This window comes from Salmo salar, chromosome 29 (genome assembly GCF_965601325.2).
Source record: "Salmo salar chromosome 29, fSalSal1, whole genome shotgun sequence".
Classification (NCBI taxonomy): Eukaryota; Metazoa; Chordata; class Actinopteri; order Salmoniformes; family Salmonidae; genus Salmo; species Salmo salar.
Window position 1 is genome coordinate 43,227,039 of NC_138319.1, and position 22,068 is coordinate 43,249,106.

The 22,068-nt window shown below is 45.2% G+C and overlaps 1 protein-coding gene across 1 annotated transcript in view; it reads right to left on the reverse strand.

The window, feature by feature from the left end:
• vill (villin-like) overlaps nucleotides 1-22,068 on the reverse strand; it is a 65,567-nt gene that overhangs the window by 30,599 nt on the left and 12,900 nt on the right. The window contains 7 exon segments of the mRNA XM_082970834.1: nucleotides 1,355-1,563; nucleotides 3,282-3,367; nucleotides 3,370-3,387; nucleotides 4,814-4,926; nucleotides 13,622-13,815; nucleotides 18,485-18,559; nucleotides 20,588-20,668. Of these exon segments, the coding sequence (XP_082826960.1) occupies nucleotides 1,355-1,563; nucleotides 3,282-3,367; nucleotides 3,370-3,387; nucleotides 4,814-4,926; nucleotides 13,622-13,815; nucleotides 18,485-18,559; nucleotides 20,588-20,659 (767 nt within the window). The 5' untranslated portion in view covers nucleotides 20,660-20,668.

Sequence of the window (22,068 nt, forward strand, 5' to 3'; positions counted from 1 at the left end):
CATTTCCAGGCTAAGGGACACTAACAGAAACATTTCCAGGCTACGGGACACTAACAGAAACATTTCCAGGCTACGGGACACTAACAGAAACATTTCCAGGCTAAGGGACACTAACAGAAACATTTCCAGGCTACGGGACACTAACAGAAACATTTCCAGGTTACGGGACACTGACAGAAACATTTCCAGGCTACTGGACACTAACAGAAACATTTCCAGGCTACGGGACACTAACAGAAACATTTCCAGGCTACGGGACACTGACAGAAACATTTCCAGGCTACTGGACACTAACAGAAACATTTCCAGGCTACGGGACACTAACAGAAACATTTCCAGGCTAAGGGACACTAACAGAAACATTTCCAGGCTACGGGACACTAACAGAAACATTTCCAGGCTACTGGACACTAACAGAAACATTTCCAGGCTACTGGACACTAACAGAAACATTTCCAGGCTACGGGACACTAACAGAAACATTTCCAGGCTACGGGACACTAACAGAAACATTTCCAGGCTACGGGACACTAACAGAAACATTTCCAGGCTACGGGACACTAACAGAAACATTTCCAGGCTACGGGACACTAACAGAAACATTTCCTAGGCTACGGGACACTAACAGAAACATTTCCAGGCTAAGGGACACTAACAGAAACATTTCCAGGCTACGGGACACTAACAGAAACATTTCCAGGCTACGGGACACTAACAGAAACATTTCCAGGCTACGGGACACTAACAGAAACATTTCAGGCTGCATTTCCAGGCTACGGGACACTAACAGAAACATTTCCAGGCTACGGGACACTAACAGAAACATTTCCAGGCTACTGGACACTAACAGAAACATTTCCAGGCTACGGGACACTAACAGAAACATTTCCAGGCTACGGGACACTAACAGAAACATTTCCAGGCTACGGGACACTAACAGAAACATTTCCAGGCTACGGGACACTAACAGAAACATTTCCAGGCTACGGGACACTAACAGAAACATTTCCAGGCTACGGGACACTAACAGAAACATTTCCAGGCTAAGGGACACTAACAGAAACATTTCCAGGCTAAGGGACACTAACAGAAACATTTCCAGGCTACGGGACACTAACAGAAACATTTCCAGGCTACGGGACACTAACAGAAACATTTCCAGGCTAAGGGACACTAACAGAAACATTTCCAGGCTACGGGACACTAACAGAAACATTTCCAGGCTAAGGGACACTAACAGAAACATTTCCAGGCTAAGGGACACTAACAGAAACATTTCAGCACGCCCCCTCGAACCCTTTCCGGCTACGGGACACTAACAGAACGAATCCATCTCCAGAGTTAGTCTACGTACTTGTAGAGCTTGATGTTGGCGGTCTGCTGATGGTAATCTGGTGTGTCATCAGGCTCCGCCTCCTTCAGCTTTCCTGACCTCTGACCCAGCACGGCCCTCATGATCTTCATCAGCTCAGGGGAGTCTTCTTCATCTCCTCCCTCCACCACCCCGATCTGAGCACGCCCCCCTCGTTCCCTGTCACGGATATCCTGGGCCAGCAGCACCGCCTGCAGGGAGGGGAGAATATAACATTGATTGTTGAACATTTGAACATCTAGGCCATGTGCTGTTATAATCTCCACCCGGCACAGCCAGAAGAGGACTGTCCACCCCTCATAGCCTGGTTCCTCTCTAGGTTTCTTCCTAGGTTTTGGCCTTTCTAGGGAGTTTTTCCTAGACACCGCGCTTCTACACCTGCATTGCTTGCTGTTTGGGGTTTTAGGCTGGGTTTCTGTCAGCACTTTGGACATCAGCGGATTAGGGTCAGGGTTATTAAGGCTTTTGAGTTTATTTGAGTTGTTTGGTGGGAAAACAACTAAACCTAACCGGTAAATACATAGAAACCAAGCCTGGCATGGAACGGTTTAAAGGGACGGGTCATCAGAGATGAACAGTCATTTGATCATCATTATTATGATGGTACACTAAAGGGTTCAGGATTAGGGTCAGGGGTTAGGGGTTAGGGGTTAAGGGGTTAGGGGTTAGGGGTTAAGGGTCAGGGTTAGGGTCAGGGTTAGGGGTTAAGGGTTCAGGGTCAGGGGTTAAGGGTTAAGGGTTAAGGGTTAAGGGGTTAGGGGTTAGGGGTTAAGGGTCAGGGTTAGGGTCAGGGTTAGGGGTTAAGGGTTCAGGTTTAGGGTCAGGGTTAGGGGTTAGGGGTTAGGGGCTAAGGGTTCAGGTTTAGGGTCAGGGGTTAGGGGTTAAGGGTTAAGGGTTCAGGTTTAGGGTCAGGGGTTAGGGGTTAGGGGTTAAGGGTTCAGGTTATAGGGTCAGGGTTAGGGTGGTGATGAGGTTAAGGGTTCAGGTTTAGGGTTAGAGGTTAGGGGTTAAGGGTTAAGGTTTAGGGTCAGGGTTAGAGGTTAGGGGTTAAGGGTTCAGGGTCAGGGTCAGAGGTTAGGGGTTAAGGGTTCAGGTTTAGGGTCAGGGTTAGAGGTTAGGGGTTAAGGGTTCAGGTTTAGGGTCAGGGGTTAGGAGTTAGGGGTCAGGGTTTGGTGATGAGGTTAAAGGTTCAGAGTTAGGGTAAGGGGTTTAGGGATAGAGGTCAGGGTTTGGTGATGAGGTTAAAGGTTCAGAGTTAGGGTAAGGGGTTTAGGGATAGAGGTCAGGGTTTGGTGATGAGGTTAAAGGTTCAGAGTTAGGGTAAGGGGTTTAGGGATAGAGGTCAGGGTTTGGTGATGAGGTTAAAGGTTCAGAGTTAGGGTAAGGGGTTTAGGGATAGAGATCAGGGTTTGGTGATGAGGTTAAAGGTTCAGAGTTAGGGTAAGGGGTTTAGGGATAGAGGTCAGGGTTGGTGATGAGGTAAACGATTCAGAGTTAGTGGTAAGGGTAAGGGGTTTAGGGATAGAGGTCAGGGTTTGGTGATGAGGTTAAAGGTTCAGAGTTAGGGTAAGGGGATTAGGGATAGAGGTCAGGGTTTGGTGATGAGGTTAAAGGTTCAGAGTTAGGGTAAGGGGTTTAGGGATAGAGATCAGGGTTTGGTGATGAGGTTAAAGGTTCAGAGTTAGGGTAAGGGGTTTAGGGATAGAGGTCAGGGTTTGGTGATGAGGTTAAAGGTTCAGAGTTAGGGTAAGGGGTTTAGGGATAGAGGTCAGGGTTTGGTGATGAGGTTAAAGGTTCAGAGTTAGGGTAAGGGGTTTAGGGATAGAGGTCAGGGTTTGGTGATGAGGTTAAAGGTTCAGAGTTAGGGTAAGGGGTTTAGGGATAGAGATCGGGGGTTAGGATTAGGTACCTTGAGTTTCTCACTCCGGTTGCTCTGAGGGCCGTTCCACTGAACTATGACCTTCCCCATGTCCAGAAGGAAGACGTCTCCACTGTGAAGCTGCTCCATGACACCGCTCCACCTGGAAACACAACCCACACTCAGAATACTGCTCACCTGGAAACACAACCCACACTCAGAATACTGCTCACCTGGAAACACAACCGACACTCAGAACACCTACACCTGGAAACACAACCCACTCAGAATACTGCTCACCTGGAAACACAACCCACACTCAGAATACTGCTCACCTGGAAACACAACCGACACTCAGAACACCTACACCTGGAAACACAACCCACTCAGAATACTGCTCACCTGGAAACACAACCCACACTCAGAATACTGCTCACCTGGAAACACAACCCACACTCAGAATACTGCTCACCTGGAAACACAACCCACACTCAGAATACTGCTCACCTGGAAACACAACCCACACTCAGAACACCTCCACCTGGAAACACAACCCAAACTCAGAATACTGCTCACCTGGAAACACAACCCAAACTCAGAATACTGCTCACCTGGAAACACAACCCACACTCAGAACACCTCACCTGGAAACACAACCCACACTCAGAATACTGCTCACCTGGAAACACAACCCACACTCAGAATACTGCTCACCTGGAAACACAACCCACACTCAGAATACTGCTCACCTGGAAACACAACCCACACTCAGAATACTGCTCACCTGGAAACACAACCCACACTCAGAATACTGCTCACCTGGAAACACAACCCAACTCAGAATACTGCTCACCTGGAAACACAACCCACACTCAGAATACTGCTCACCTGGAAACACAACCCACACTCAGAATACTGCTCACCTGGAAACACAACCCACACTCAGAATACTGCTCACCTGGAAACACAACCCACACTCAGAATACTGCTCACCTGGAAACACAACCCACACTCAGAATACTGCTCACCTGGAAACACAACACACTCAGAATACTGCTCACCTGGAAACACAATACACACTCAGAATACTGCTCACCTGGAAACACAACCCACACTCAGAATACTGCTCACCTGGAAACACAACCCACACTCAGAATACTGCTCACCTGGAAACACAACCCACACTCAGAATACTGCTCACCTGGAAACACAACACACTCAGAATACTGCTCACCTGGAAACACAATACACACTCAGAATACTGTATTCTTCCACCCAGGGAAAAGACAGGCAGCGGTAGGTCCCAGTGTGGATGACTGAGGCTGGGTTAGAGGGACTGAGTCTGGGCTAGAGGGACTGAGGCTGGGTTAGAGGGGCTGAGGCTGGGTTAGAGGGGCTGAGGCTGGGTTAGAGGGGCTGAGGCTAAGCTAGAGAGGCTGAGGCTGGGCTAGAGGGACTGAGGCTAAGCTAGAGAGGCTGAGGCTGGGCTAGAGGGACTGAGGCTGGGTTAGAGGGACTGAGGCTGGGTTAGAGGGACTGAGGCTGGGTTAGAGGGACTGAGGCTGGGTTAGAGGGAACGCTGCATACCTCTGTGGCGGTGACATGCTTCCTTCCTTTAATGTGCAGCAGCCGCAGGATGTTGTACACATTGGACTCGACATGACGGAACCCCGACTCCACACCGCCCTTCTTGTAGCTGAGGGAGAGGACAGGGGTTAGTCAGAGATATGGGGAGAGGACAGGGGTTAGTCAGAGATATGGGGAGAGGACAGGGGTTAATCAGGTAGAGATATGAGGAGAGGACAGGGGTTAATCAGGTAGAGATATGAGGAGAGGACAGGGGTTAGTCAGGTAGAGATATGAGGAGAGGACAGGGGTTAGTCAGGTAGAGATATGAGGAGAGGACAGGGGTTAGTCAGGTAGAGATATGAGGAGAGGACAGGGGTTAGTCAGGTAGAGATATGAGGAGAGGACAGGGGTTAGTCAGGTAGAGATATGAGGAGAGGACAGGGGTTAGTCAGGTAGAGATATGAGGAGAGGACAGGGGTTAATCAGGTAGAGATATGAGGAGAGGACAGGGGTTAATCAGGTAGAGATATGAGGAGAGGACAGGGGTTAGTCAGGTAGAGATATGAGGAGAGGACAGGGGTTAATCAGGTAGAGATATGAGGAGAGGACAGGGGTTAGTCAGGTAGAGATATGAGGAGAGGCAGGGGACAGGGGTTGGGGGGCAGGGGGAGTCAGGTAGAGATATGAGGAGAGGACAGGGGTTAGTCAGGTAGAGATATGAGGAGAGGACAGGGGTTAGATCAGGTAGAGATATGAGGAGAGGACAGGGGTTAATCAGGTAGAGATATGAGGAGAGGACAGGGGTTAATCAGGTAGAGATATGAGGAGAGGACAGGGGTTAGTCAGGTAGAGATATGAGGAGAGGACAGGGGTTAATCAGGTAGAGATATGAGGAGAGGACAGGGGTTAGTCAGGTAGAGATATGAGGAGAGGACAGGGGTTAGTCAGAGATATGAGGAGAGGACAGGGGTTAATCAGGTAGAGATATGAGGAGAGGACAGGGGTTAGTCAGGTAGAGATATGAGGAGAGGACAGGACAGGGGTTAATCAGGTAGAGATATGAGGAGAGGACAGGGGTGAGTCAGGTAGAGATATGAGGAGAGGACAGGGGTTAGTCAGGTAGAGATATGAGGAGAGGACAGGGGTTAATCAGGTAGAGATATGAGGAGAGGACAGGGGTTAGTCAGGTAGAGATATGATGACAGGACAGGGGTTAATCAGGTAGAGATATGAGGAGAGGACAGGGGTTAGTCAGGTAGAGATATGAGGAGCAGGACAGGGGTTAATCAGGTAGAGATATGAGGAGAGGACAGGGGTTAATCAGGTAGAGATATGAGGAGAGGACAGGGGTTAATCAGGTAGAGATATGAGGAGAGGACAGGGGTTAGTCAGGTAGAGATATGATGACAGGACAGGGGTTAATCAGGTAGAGATATGAGGAGAGGACAGGGGTTAATCAGGTAGAGATATGAGGAGAGAACAGGGGTTAATCAGGTAGAGATATGAGGAGAGGACAGGGGTTAGTCAGAGATATGAGGAGAGGACAGGGGTTAGTCAGGTAGAGATATGAGGAGAGGACAGGGGTTAATCAGGTAGAGATATGAGAAGAGGACAGGGGTTAGTCAGGTAGAGATATGAGGAGAGGACAGGGGTTAATCAGGTAGAGATATGAGAAGAGGACAGGGGTTAATCAGAGATATGAGGAGAGGACAGGGGTTAGTCAGGTAGAGATATGAGGAGAGGACAGGGGTTAGTCAGGTAGAGATATGAGGAGAGGACAGGGGTTAGAGTCAGGTAGAGATATGAGGAGAGGACAGGGGTTAATCAGGTAGAGATATGAGGAGAGGACAGGGGTTAGTCAGGTAGAGATATGATGACAGGACAGGGGTTAATCAGGTAGAGATATGAGGAGAGGACAGGGGTTAGTCAGGTAGAGATATGAGGAGAGGACAGGGGTTAGTCAGGTAGAGATATGAGGAGAGGACAGGGGTTAGTCAGGTAGAGATATGATGACAGGACAGGGGTTAATCAGGTAGAGATATGAGGAGAGGACAGGGGTTAATCAGGTAGAGATATGAGAAGAGGACAGGGGTTAGTCAGGTAGAGATATGAGGAGAGGACAGGGGTTAATCAGGTAGAGATATGAGGAGAGGACAGGGGTTAATCAGAGATATGAGAAGAGGACAGGGGTTAATCAGGTAGAGATATGAGGAGAGGACAGGGGTTAGTCAGGTAGAGATATGAGGAGAGGACAGGGGTTAGTCAGGTAGAGATATGAGGAGAGGACAGGGGTTAATCAGGTAGAGATATGAGGACAGGGGTTAATCAGAGATATGAGAAGAGGACAGGGGTTAATCAGGTAGAGATATGGGGAGAGGACAGGGGTTAGTCAGCTAGAGATATGAGGAGAGGACAGGGGTTAGTCAGGTAGAGATATGAGGAGAGGACAGGGGTTAGTCAGGTAGAGATATGATGACAGGACAGGGGTTAATCAGGTAGAGATATGAGGAGAGGACAGGGGTTAGTCAGGTAGAGATATGAGGAGAGGACAGGGGTTAATCAGGTAGAGATATGAGGAGAGGACAGGGGTTAGTCAGGTAGAGATATGAGGAGAGGACAGGGGTTAGTCAGAGATATGAGGAGAGGACAGGGTTATCAGGTAGAGATATGAGGAGAGGACAGGGGTTAATCAGGTAGAGATATGAGAAGAGGACAGGGGTTAGTCAGGTAGAGATATGAGGAGAGGACAGGGGTTAATCAGGTAGAGATATGAGGAGAGGACAGGGGTTAATCAGAGATATGAGAAGAGGACAGGGTTAATCAGGTAGAGATATGAGGAGAGGACAGGGGTTAGTCAGGTAGAGATATGAGGAGAGGACAGGGGTTAGTCAGGTAGAGATATGAGGAGAGGACAGGGGTTAATCAGGTAGAGATATGAGGACAGGGGTTAATCAGAGATATGAGAAGAGGACAGGGGTTAATCAGGTAGAGATATGGGGAGAGGACAGGGGTTAGTCAGCTAGAGATATGAGGAGAGGACAGGGGTTAGTCAGGTAGAGATATGAGGAGAGGACAGGGGTTAGTCAGGTAGAGATATGATGACAGGACAGGGGTTAATCAGATAGAGATATGAGGAGAGGACAGGGGTTAGTCAGGTAGAGATATGAGGAGAGGACAGGGGTTAGTCAGAGGTATGAGAAGAGGACAGGGGTTAGTCAGGTAGAGATATGAGGAGAGGACAGGGGTTAGTCAGGTAGAGATATGCGGAGAGGACAGGGTTAATCAGGTAGAGATATGAGGAGAGGACAGGGGTGAGTCAGGTAGAGATATGAGGAGAGGACAGAGGTGAGTCAGGTAGAGATATGAGGAGAGGACAGGGGTTAATCAGGTAGAGATATGATGACAGGACAGGGGTTAATCAGGTAGAGATATGAGGAGAGGACAGGGGTTAATCAGGTAGAGATATGAGGAGAGAACAGGGGTTAATCAGGTAGAGATATGAGGAGAGGACAGGGGTTAGTCAGAGATATGAGGAGAGGACAGGGGTTAGTCAGGTAGAGATATGAGGAGAGGACAGGGGTTAATCAGGTAGAGATATGAGAAGAGGACAGGGGTTAGTCAGGTAGAGATATGAGGAGAGGACAGGGGTTAATCAGGTAGAGATATGAGGAGAGGACAGGGGTTAATCAGAGATATGAGAAGAGGACAGGGTTAATCAGGTAGAGATATGAGGAGAGGACAGTGGTTAGTCAGGTAGAGATATGAGGAGAGGACAGGGGTTAGTCAGGTAGAGATATGAGGAGAGGACAGGGGTTAATCAGGTAGAGATATGAGGACAGGGGTTAATCAGAGATATGAGAAGAGGACAGGGTTAATCAGGTAGAGATATGGGGAGACGACAGGGGTTAGTCAGCTAGAGATATGAGGAGAGGACAGGGGTTAGTCAGGTAGAGATATGAGGAGAGGACAGGGGTTAATCAGGTAGAGATATGAGGAGAGGACAGGGGTTAGTCAGGTAGAGATATGAGGAGAGGACAGGGGTTAGTCAGGTAGAGATATGAGGAGAGGACAGGGGTTAGTCAGGTAGAGATATGAGGAGAGGACAGGGGTTAGTCAGGTAGAGATATGAGGAGAGGACAGGGGTTAGTCAGGTAGAGATATGAGGAGAGGACAGGGGTTAATCAGGTAGAGATATGAGGAGAGGACAGGGGTTAATCAGGTTGAGATATTTTGATTATAAAAAAAGTTTACGTTCAAACGGCTCTTGTTTGAAGTAGTGACCCGCGACATACAGCTAGTTTCCTGAACCAAATTCACTCTGGCTGTCTACGCCGATTTCAGAGCCCTCTCGTCTGAGTGTGCCAGAGAGCAGAATAACTGATTCATTTACAAATGCAAAAACCCAATGAATATGACCAGTGTCAGTAAACGTTGGCAAAATAACATTGTTCAATTATTGCCACCCTCACAGTTCAGTCACCAACGCTCTGGATAACAAGAAAATATCCTAACCAGCTCTGCTATGGTGAATGGTCAAAGTGAGGTGTTCTCTCATTTGTGTCTGGAAGTGACTAGCTAGCTAGCCAACTTTAGCCAGTTAGCTTGGTTGCATGACTGCCGTTGTGAGGTCAGATTGCTCGGATTAACCCTACTCCTAGGCTAGAGCGTCCAGTGTACCCTCTGAATGCTCCAAGAGCGAAACTCTCTGAATTGACTAAATGACAATCTGACAACACTCTGAATTCATGATCGTCCAGAGCACACTCTAGAACTCGCTCTAGAACTCGAGAACTCCAGAACTCCAGAACTCCAGAACTCCAGACTGAATTTAGGAACACACCCTAAATACACCACATGACCAAAAGTATTTGGACACCACTTAAAATTAGTGGATTAGTTTGAAGATGTAATCCGGAGACAAGTGATTTCTCCATCTCCTTAGCTATCATACTCGAATTCCAATGATTTCAAAAATCGGTCCTCCAGAAAGTGGAGAGCAATACTTATGCTGTTTTACTACACAATAAAAAAAAAATGTTTAAAAGCTGCGTTAGACAGGATTACCTAGACATACTAACCAGCTCAACATCGAGCACAGAGCCATGCAATCTCCATAGACAAAACATTGGCAGTAGAACGTCCCATATTGAAGCGCTCAGTGACTTTCAAAGTGGCATCATCATAGGATGCCACCTTGCAACAGTTTGCAACAGTTTGCAACAGTTTGCAACACAAATTTATTGTGAAGTGAAAACGTGGAAACGTAGTAACAATGACGCCGCCGCGAAGTTGGTACAAGCTCACAGAAGGACCGCCGAGTCCTGAAGCACGTAAACATTTCCTCGGTTTCAACACTCACTACCGAGTTCCAAGCTGCCTCCGGAAACAACGTCAGCACAATAACTATTCGTCAGCATCTTCATGAAATGGGTTTCCGTGGCCGAGCAGCTGCACACAAGCCTAAGATCACCATGCGCAATGCCAAGTGTCGGCTGGAGTGGTGTAAAGGTCGCCCCCATTGGACTCTGGAGCAGTGGAAACTCGTTCTCTGGAGTGATGAATCACGCTTCACCATCTGGCAGTCCGACGGACAAATCTGGGTTTGGAGGAAGCCAGGAGAACGCTACCTGTCCGGATGCATAGTACCAACTGTAAAGTTTGGTGGAGGAGGAATAAAGGTCTGTTTTTCATGGTTCAGGCCCCTTTGTTCCAATGAGTGGCCCAGACTTGAACCATATCGAACATCTCTGGAGAGACCTGAAAATAGCTGTGCAGCGACGCTCCCCATCCAACCTGACAGAGCTTGAGAGGATCTGCAGAGAGGAATGGGAGAAACTCCCCAAATACAGGTTTGCCAAGCTTGTAGCGTCATGCCCAAGAAGACTCGAGGCTGTAATCGCTGCCAAAGATGCTTCAACAAAGTGCTGAGTAAAATGTATGAATACTTATGTAAATGTGATAAAAACAATTCCTAAAAACCTGTTTTTGCTTTGTCATTATGGGGTATTGTGTGTAGATTGATGAGGAAAAACAGCCATTTTATACATTTTAGAATAAGGCCGTAACGTAACAAAATGTGTGGCTGTCTACTATGCCATTATTATGAATAAGTAATAATATAATTTGTATTTATCAAACATCAATCAATATTCATGTCACCAGAATAAGACCATGAATATTTATTGGAAAGTAGCATCAAGCTCCTCCCCTTGCACATTCACCACGCTGTGAAGTTTCTTTAATCTGTAATAAACTGCTTTCCCGAGTCGTAGTGGGAGGAGACACACAACATATCGCGGGATTTGATTTGATTTGACGGTTATTATATCAATATTTGCACATAATGAAGTTTCCACTGCCATTTCTCGCATTAATTAATTTACACGACACAACAACAAAAAAACATCCCACCATGTCGAACAAACATTTTTATAAAATTGTATTGACATTTCATATATTTCCTCAGCCCGGCCTGTGACTTTTGTAATGCGGCAGGTAATTCGTCAGCATGAAATGGTTGGAAGGAAACCTGGTTAGTGTTAGTGTGTAAATTAACCTATGAGCCCCAAACCCAAATTAATGGAAGATGAAGGCATCAAACAGGGAGTTGATTGATGTAAATGGACATTAAATATACCAAATATATTGTGTGTAATGGCATTGTCAGTGTACCACAAGTCCTCATATTCTAAAATCAAATGAAATCTCTAACAGGTTGGGACCGACATGGTGGAGTTTCCTGCACCAGGCGGAGGTGACCAGACCCTACCCATTTGTGTTGGCTCACGTGTTTACAGTCATTAGTGGACAGGCATTGGAGCAAGGTACACTGCTTGGGGCTACTGGATTCAAGTCCTATTATGTGTTTGATATCAACTTTCCCATTGTTCCCCAGCATGGGAATTCCTACAGACCACAGTGTATCAGCTGCTAGGAACAGAATCCCCCAGCAGTAAGACTGTCTTTGTTCCACTGAACAATAGTGGATAAAACTCTAGTATTGTATGTAGTGGGAGAAGTAATAGGAGGAAGCACAGCCCTCCCTCTGGTTGATGATGTTCCTGTGAATTAATGGCTGGATGAGCCATAAGTGTCTCGTTCCAATGCTAATATGCTCTTAAGGTACTATTTATAGCTCTGTTAAATGGACTTTTAGTTAGTTTTTTCTAATGCATTTGCTTTTTTGCCTGCAGTATGTTTATGGCTCATTTATCTTTAGTTCAACTACTGAAGCGTGTTCTGCTATGCTTTCATTCTATCACAATAATTATTTTTTAAATACAAATGTTACATTTAGGGGATTGTGAAAAGCGCTTTATGAACGAAATACAGTTATTAAGTAATGAGTCATTAGTCCATGTCCTTAGTCCATGTCAAATATTATATTTTACAATTGTTCTGCGTAACAATGTTTTAACTCGACCCAAATGTAGACCGTTATTGTATGGCAAAACAGCCACTTCAGACAGACAGTGAGTTAACACCACTTCAGACAGACAGTGAGTTAACACCACTTCAGACAGACAGTGAGTTAACACCACTTCAGACAGACAGTGAGTTAACACCACTTCAGACAGACAGTGAGTTAACACCACTTCAGACAGACAGTGAGTTAACACCACTTCAGACAGACAGTGAGTTAACACCACTTCAGACAGACAGTGAGTTAACACCACTTCAGACAGACAGTGAGTTAACACCACTTCAGACAGTGAGTTAACACCACTTCAGACAGACAGTGAGTTAACACCACTTCAGACAGACAGTGAGTTAACACCACTTCAGACAGACAGTGAGTTAACACCACTTCAGACAGACAGTGAGTTAACACCACTTCAGACAGTGAGTTAACACCACTTCAGACAGACAGTGAGTTAACACCACTTCAGACAGACAGTGAGTTAACACCACTTCAGACAGACAGTGAGTTAACACCACTTCAGACAGACAGTGAGTTAACACCACTTCAGACAGACAGTGAGTTAACACCACTTCAGACAGACAGTGAGTTAACACCACTTCAGACAGACAGTGAGTTAACACCACTTCAGACAGACAGTGAGTTAACACCACTTCAGACAGACAGTGAGTTAACACCACTTCAGACAGACAGTGAGTTAACACCACTTCAGACAGACAGTGAGTTAACACCACTTCAGACAGACAGTGTGTTAACACCACTTCAGACAGACAGTGAGTTAACACCACTTCAGACAGTGAGTTAACACCACTTCAGACAGACAGTGAGTTAACACCACTTCAGACAGACAGTGTGTTAACACCACTTCAGATAGACAGTGAGTTAACACCACTTCAGACAGACAGTGTTTTACACATCAAGTTCAGCTGAGGCTTTAGGCTGATGTTTCGACTGTTCGATTCATGAAATAATATAAATCAATTCTAATAATCAATCGTACTTTCCGAAATCTTATCTTGTGAAATAATACATATTCTGGAAAGAAAGCTCGGCTGTCAGGATAGCTTTATGTGGGCTTTCGTTTTGTCACCGTTACAGGGCATTTAATGTATTGTTTAGTGTTGTGTTGTGTTGTCACTGGCAGGTTTGAGTTTACCCAAGATTGACATGCTGAAATCGCAACTGAGTATGAATGTGTCTGCGCGTTATGTGTGTGTGTGAGCAAATTAACTGTGTGTGTGTGTGTGTGTTGGAGTGTCAGTGTGTGTGAGTTCGTATATAGAGTCCTGTGAGAGTGTGTGTGTGTGTGTGTGTGTGTGTGGTTGTGAGTGTGTGTATGTGTGTGTGTGTAGTATAATATATGAATTATACATATTATTTCCATCCACCATTGGTCACTCACATGAGTCCGTTCCTGAAGTAGCTCCTGAACTTGGAGGACTCCGCGGCCTGTACCTCCCTGTGCTGGACAGGACTGCCCCCCAGGAACTCATCCAGCTGAGTCACTAAGATGGCCGCCGCTCCCTGCTCATCCTGAGAGGACGAGTTACCGATCCAGTAGTGGATGTCCATGGAGTTACTGGAGGCCTGACTCCGCTGGACGGACACACACGCACACACACACACACACACACACACACACACACACACACACACACACACACACACACACACACACACACACACACACACACACACACACACACACACACAGACACACAGAACCAGTCAAAAGTTTGGACACACCTACTCATTCCAGGGTTTTTCTTTATTTTTTACTATTTTCTACATTGTAGAATAATAGTGAAGACATCAAAGCTATGAAATAACACATATGGAATCATGTAGTAACCAAAAAAAGTGTTAAACAAATATATTTGACAATCTTCAAAGTAGCCACCTTTTGCCTTGACGACAACTTCGCACACTCTTGGCATTGACTGGTGCTGTATATAGTATTTACATATTGTATTCTGTTACACACACATACATTTACATGACACAGATACACATCGTTCAAATTGTATACTGCACACACACATTTGCCATAGGGGTAATTCTTGAGGGGTCATTCTTCAATTGCGGTGGTAAATGCTGTCTCTTGACTTTGGCACCATGTAGAAACACTTTTAAATGACAAAACTAATACATATTTTATTTAACTGATACTTCATATGAAAGCATATGTAAGTCCTTTATTCTGTAAAACATGTATTTATATGGATTATATACTGGGATTGGGTTGGTGATGTAGCGAAATCTTTTACAGGTATCTATCTAGTATTTTGAATTCTAGACAGTGAACAAAAGTATTTAATATATTGTATAGATACAAAAAACAACAACATTGCTATTAAATTGCAATGTGTGCCCCTCAGTTCCCTTTCAGTTAGTCAACTTCAGTACAACATACTATGGGGGAGTCGCACGACTCAACGACTTCAGCTGAAGGATCTACAATCATGTCTGAGAAGGCCAATGAAATCCGTGCCTTGCTGGAAGCCCTGTTGATCACTGCGAGGCTCGGAATCAATCCTTCAATTATTCCGCTCTTCACCTTGGTGTGAACAGGAACGAGTCACGCTACTAAAACAAACCATTGGACACAAGACTGTCTTACTATGCTACCTGGGGCGGCAGGTAGCCTAGTGGTTAGAGCGTTGGACTAGTAACCGAAAGGTTGCGAGTTTGAATCCCTGAGCTGACAAGGTATAAATCTGTCGTTCTGCCCCCTGAACAAGGCAGTTAACCCACTGTTCCCCGGAAGGCCGTCATTGAAAATAAGAATTTGTTCTTAACTGACTTGGCTAGTTAAATAAAGGTTAAATAAAGGTCAAATAAAAAACATTGCACCAAACTAAACTGTCCCTTAACGGTAGAGTGTGCTCACCCCCTGGACGTTGTGTGCTGAAGTGAACAATGACTTCTTCTTTGAATTGCTCGGCCAGGCGATAGCAATAAGTAAGATGGCTAACGTGAGTGACTGTAACGATGAAGGCTAAAAAGCCAGGTTCAGGTTCACAACCAAATCAAATGTTATTTGTCACATGCAGTGAATATAACAGGTGTAGACTTGTGCTGCCAATGGGGGGGTGTACATCTACAGACAGGGAGAGACTCTGTTTCCTCCTAACCTTGGATCACTCCCTATTGCTAGGGAGCTTTGGGCGACGCAAGTCCCCAGCTACCTCAACTAGGGTGCAGCTCTTTTATCCAGATGTGGCCCTCTCTCTCTCTCGGGAGTGGAGGCTACTCCCATAGGTGGTCTCCCAGATTTTGGGAAATTATCGTTAGCGCATAGATCTTTACAGTGGAAGCGTTTGATCTCTGGTGCCAAGATAAAGGATCTCGCTCCTGTTCAGAGCTCTGTGAGGGACATCCTTTGAGCAGGGGCGGTCATTCTCCACTTTAGAAGTGTTCATGGCCGCTATCTCAGCGGGTCAGGTGGGAGTTGACGAAGCCTCACCAGGGGGGCCCATCCCCTGGTTGTGTGATTCCTGAAAGGTGTACGTCGTCTCAGACCAGTCTCTAAAACTATTTGCGTCCACATGGGACGTGGCACTGGTTTTGGAGGCACTGTGTGCCCGCTTTGATCTCAGTGGATCTGAATATCCTCTCCTACAAAACCTCCCTGCTCATGGCATTGGCCTCGGTTTAATGTGTTGGGGACCTCCACGCTTTATCCAGTACTCAGTTCGCACCGAAGGTCATGGCTATGATCCTACAGGTTCTTAGCTTTTGAGATATTTCCCTTTTCGACTCCTTTTGCTTCTGAAGAGCAACAGAGGTTGCTCTTCCTGTGTCCGGTGCGAGCTTTATGCAAGTACATCTATAAGAGGTTAACACACCAAGGATGTACGGTCCTGTGAACGGTTTGTCTGTTTATCTAATTCAGCTGGCGGCAGGGCGCTCCCTAAGCAGTGTTTCTTCCACTGGATTGCGGAGGCTATCTCCCTGGCATATAGCAGCAAGGGGCTATCTCCCTGGCATATAGCAGCAAGGGGCTATCTCCCTGGCATATAGCAGCAAGGGGCTATCTCCCTGGCATATAGCAGCAAGGGTCAAAGGTTACCTAGTGGTGTTGGCTCCCACTCCACCAGGGGGCTGGCAGCATCTTGAGTGTTGTTTAAAAGGTTGACTATAGGATATATTTTTTGCTGCAGCGAGTTGGGCATCACCACACACTGTTGTGAGGTTTTAACACTTGGACGACACTGCTCCCAGTGTAACCTGTAGCGTGCTTATGACTGGGACAGGGGAAAAGTCTCCAGGCAGCGTGCGTGTGTGTACAATATCGAGGTCTGGGTGGTCTGCCGTAGGCCGTTTTTCATTTAGTATCCATTTGGGGAGAGATTATATTTTCCCATAGTATGTTGTACCGAAGTTGACTGAGTGAAAGAGAAAGTAACGCTATGACTATAACTACTGTTCCCTGAAGGAGGGAAACGAGGAACTCAGGAAGATTAGCTAACGTTACGGCCTTAGCTAACGGGGATCCTAACGGGGATCCCCCCCGGCACCCGTTCCTGGGCTTGGTGAAGAGCGGTATTAAATTGAAGGAATGAATCCAAGCATCACACTTATCAACTGTGGAAGACGAGGATTCCAGCGAGGCACGGATTTCTTTGGCCTTGTCAGGAGTGAGTGTAAATCCTTCAACAGGAAGTGGCGAGAGTGCGACTCCCCTGTAGTATGTTGTACCTTCCCTCCTTCAGGGAACAGTAGTTATAGTCATAACGTTACGTTTTCTGTCATTGGTGTTACCACCTTGAAAATCACTGATTTCAAAGATGCAGTATAGAAGGACCTTCAGCATTTTCTCCAGTGTTATCGGGGGATTAGTCCATGTTAAATTATCTAAATGATATGATAATCACACCCTTTTAGTATATAATATACTATATAATATATAGTCATATATTTGAGGACACCATTGTTGTGTCTACATCTAAAGTGTCACTTGGTGTTAGTCAGGGAAAAAAATATTGTGAGCAAAATTATGAATTAAATCACTTTAGTAAATATTTTTTACCAAATTGATGACCATAGTTGCCTCCATTTCAGGAAATACTAATTTACCTAAAATGTCAGATTAGTGTTATTACTCATACTGGTGGCTCAATGTTATCTTAATGATACACATTATTTAAAGTCGTTAAGCTTTCAAATTAGTTGAGTTAGAATGCGAAGATATACCCAAATACATAACAATTAATAACAAGTGTTCAAAATGCCATGACCAAATGCCACCGGAATTCAGGAACGACCCTTAGATAATGTCTACAGGGTACCAGGCTAAAGGCTCAAAGGACAATGTAGCAATACTCACACAGAGGACAATGTAGCAATACTCACACAGAGGACAATGTAGCAATACTCACATAGAGGACAATGTAGCAATACTCACACAGAGGACAATGTAGCAATACTCATATAGAGGACAATGTAGCAATACTCACATAGAGGACAATGTAGCAATACTCACGTAGAGGACAATGTAGCAATACTCACGTAGAGGACAATGTAGCAATACTCACGTAGAGGACAATGTAGCAATACTCACATAGAGGACAATGTAGCAATACTCACACAGAGGACAATGTAGCAATACTCACACAGAGGACAATGTAGCAATACTCACACAGAGGACAATGTAGCAATACTCACACAGAGGACAATGTAGCAATACTCACACAGAGGACAATGTAGCAATACTCACATAGAGGACAATGTAGCAATACTCACATAGAGGACAATGTAGCAATACTCACACAGAGGACAATGTAGCAATACTCACATAGAGGACAATGTAGCAATACTCACATAGAGGACAATGTAGCAATACTCACATAGAGGACAATGTAGCAATACTCACATAGAGGACAATGTAGCAATACTCACACAGAGGACAATGTAGCAATACTCACACAGAGGACAATGTAGCAATACTCACATAGAGGACAATGTAGCAATACTCACACAGAGGACAATGTAGCAATACTCACACAGAGGACAATGTAGCAATACTCACACAGAGGACAATGTAGCAATACTCACACAGAGGACAATGTAGCAATACTCACACAGAGGACAATGTAGCAATACTCACGTAGAGGACAATGTAGCAATACTCACACAGAGGACAATGTAGCAATACTCACGTAGAGGACAATGTAGCAATACTCACACAGAGGACAATGTAGCAATACTCACATAGAGGACAATTTAGCAATACTCACACAGAGGACAATGTAGCAATACTCACATAGAGGACAATGTAGCAATCTCCCTCAAAGAAGTTCCCAAAAGCTTGGTCCGGTACAGGAACCATCTTCATGTTCTTAAAAACAACAAGATACTTTCAGATTATTATATTAAACAACAGAATATTATATTTCAAGAACAGCATGACAGAACACCAAAGAAAACTGTCATAATAGTCCCATCTCAGCATTAGATCTGAGACTAAGGCAGTGTAATATACCCAGTGGAGACCGCTGTATTACCCAGAGGAGACCGCTGTATTACCCAGTGGAGACCGCTGTATAACCCAGTGGAGACCGCTGTATTACCCAGTGGAGACCGCTGTATAACCCAGTGGAGACTGCTGTATAACCCAGTGGAGACCGCTGTATAACCCAGTGGAGACTGCTGTATAACCCAGTGGAGACCGCTCTATAACCCAGTGGAGACTGCTCTATAACCCAGTGGAGACTGCTGTATAACCCAGTGTAGACCGCTGTATTACCCAGTGGAGACCGCTGTATAACCCAGTGGAGACCGCTGTATTACCCAGTGGAGACCGCTGTATAACCCAGTGGAGACTGCTGTATAACCCAGTGGAGACTGCTGTATAACCCAGTGGAGACCGCTCTATAACCCAGTGGAGACTGCTCTATAACCCAGTGGAGACCGCTGTATAACCCAGTGGAGACCGCTGTATAACCCAGTGGAGACTGCTGTATAACCCAGTGGAGACCGCTCTATAACCCAGTGGAGACTGCTCTATAACCCAGTGGAGACCGCTGTATAACCCAGTGGAGACCGCTGTATTACCCAGTGGAGACCGCTGTATAACCCAGTGGAGACCGCTGTATTACCCAGAGGAGACCGCTGTATTACCCAGAGGAGACTGCTGTATTACCCAGTGGAGACTGCTGTATTACCCAGTGGAGACTGCTGTATTACCCAGTGGAGACCGCTGTATTACCCAGTGGAGACTGCTGTATTACCCAGTGGAGACCGCTGTATAACCCAGTGTAGACCGCTGTATAACCCAGTGGAGACCGCTGTATTACCCAGTGGAGACCGCTGTATTACCCAGTGGAGACCGCTGTATTACCCAGAGGAGACCGCTGTATTACCCAGAGGAGACCGCTGTATTACCCAGTGGAGACCGCTGTATAACCCAGTGGAGACCGCTGTATAACCCAGTGGAGACCGCTGTATAACCCAGTGGAGACTGCTGTATAACCCAGTGGAGACCGCTGTATTACCCAGAGGAGACCGCTGTATTACCCAGAGGAGACCGCTGTATAACCCAGTGGAGACTGCTGTATTACCCAGTGGAGACCGCTGTATAACCCAGTGGAGACCGCTGTATAACCCAGTGGAGACCGCTGTATAACCCAGTGGAGACTGCTGTATAACCCAGTGGAGACTGCTGTATAACCCAGTGGAGACTGCTGTATAACCCAGTGGAGACTGCTGTATAACCCAGTGGAGACCGCTCTATAACCCAGTGGAGACCGCTGTATAACCCAGTGGAGACTGCTCTATAACCCAGTGGAGACCGCTGTATTACCCAGTGGAGACTGCTGTATAACCCAGTGGAGACTGCTGTATAACCCAGTGGAGACCGCTGTATTACCCAGTGGAGATGGCTGAATAACCCAGTGGAGACTGCTGTATAACCCAGTGGAGACTGCTGTATTACCCAGTGGAGACCGCTGTATAACCCAGTGGAGACCGCTATATAACCCAGTGGAGACTGCTCTATAACCCAGTGGAGACCGCTGTATAACCCAGTGGAGACTGCTGTATAAACAGATGTAGGATCTTAATTTGATCCAGTTTGCTACAGCAGGAAAATAATCCTGCAGCAACAGGAAATGTGAATTATTAAGTGAATTAAAATGTATTAACGTTTTTTATAGGGGTTGATACATTTCTCATAAGGGAAAACCAAGTTTACAATTTCAAAGTGGAAATTCCAAACTTTAGAAGCCTTTTTAAACCTCAAGTAAACTACAAGTTTAAAATGTCCTGCATTGCAGAAAAGTTATCCTGCAACAGGGTGATCAAATGATGATTCTACATCTGTACAGTATATTACAATATGAAGTATTTAGAAAGACTTGTGACTTACATTGATGGTCCAGATCTGTAGGCCAGACTTCCTGCTGACATGCTGAAAGGCTTCTGGACTTTCTTCAGTCATTCTGCACAACTAACAACACAGTAGAGAGCATGCTGAACGAACTGTGAATCACCTCAGAAAGCTTACTGCATGTTTACTGAAAAGTGCCTATCTTCCACAGAGTCTTTAACCACCAAGCTAGCAACATATTTTACATACACTGTAAAAAAAAAAATGAAAAACACCCACAAATTTAGTTGTTTCAACTAATTATTATTAAGTAACTGGTTCCAGAACTTTTTTTTGGTTTTGTTTTGTTTTCAGACTAAGTGTTAAACTGAAACCCCCCAAAAAAATGTAGGCCAAAATTTTTCTCCAACTTCAGAAAACGTTCAGTCAATTTAAAATGATGTGTTTGCTCAACCTGTCTCATGTTTATTCAATGAAAAATTATTTAAAAAAGGCTGTGCAACTGGTTATACACAACAATAATAATTTCTAGTTGAATGAACATACTAGACAATTTGAGCAAAAAGATCATTTTAAAATTAATAGAATTTGTATCTGTGTTTTCTCATGTTGGAGTTGTTTGGGCCAACTAAAAATGTTAAGTTCAGCTAACACTTTGACCAAAAAGTTGAGTAAACCAAAAAAGTCTGTGGAACTAAAAGTTAGTTGAAACAAATATATATATATTTTTTTTTACAGTGTACATCGATAACCAACTGGGGTCATTTTGACCCCAAGAAGAAACTATTGGAAAAAGCAACAATCACAGAAATATATCAAAGTATTTCTTATAAAATTACATAATTAGGCATGTAAATAATTGTATCCAAAATGTGTTTTTTTGGGGCAGAAATGCCTTCAGGAACAACTTTCATGTGCCTTAAAAACAAATGTGTATGCCATCTGTAAATACAAATAAAATTGTTAAATTACGAGCCTAGTTGGTTTAGCAATGGAAAAAAACAGTAACCTTCCCACTAGCCATGATTGGCTGAGATAATGGGTGGGCTGGACATGCCGAGGAGATGAGTTCGGATTGGTCTGCAATGTAGCCCGCTTCAGTCTATAACATGAGCTGCTTAGTATAGTGGGTCCTTGTAAAGTTGCAGCGTACCGCGGCGCAGCTTGCATGGTGCCGTAGAATTCTATGGCACGTTATTTAAGTGTGAACCACTGGTACCATTAATGCTAGTTAGTGTTAGTTTGACCACCAGAGGGCATCTTTGAGACGCATTTGATAGCCTTCAATAGTGGCTGTACTAGAGAATACGGGCACGCGGGAGACCGGGGTTCAATTCCCCTACGGAGAGGAAGGAGTAGGCTGTCCTTGTAAATGAGAATTTGTTCTAAACTGACTTGCCTAGTTAAATAAAGGTTAAATAAAGGTTAAATAAAGGTTAAATAAAGGTTACACTAAGAACATAACATTTCTACCCTCTAATTTTCTAATCCTAGTCTAACCAATACCCAAACAGAGATTC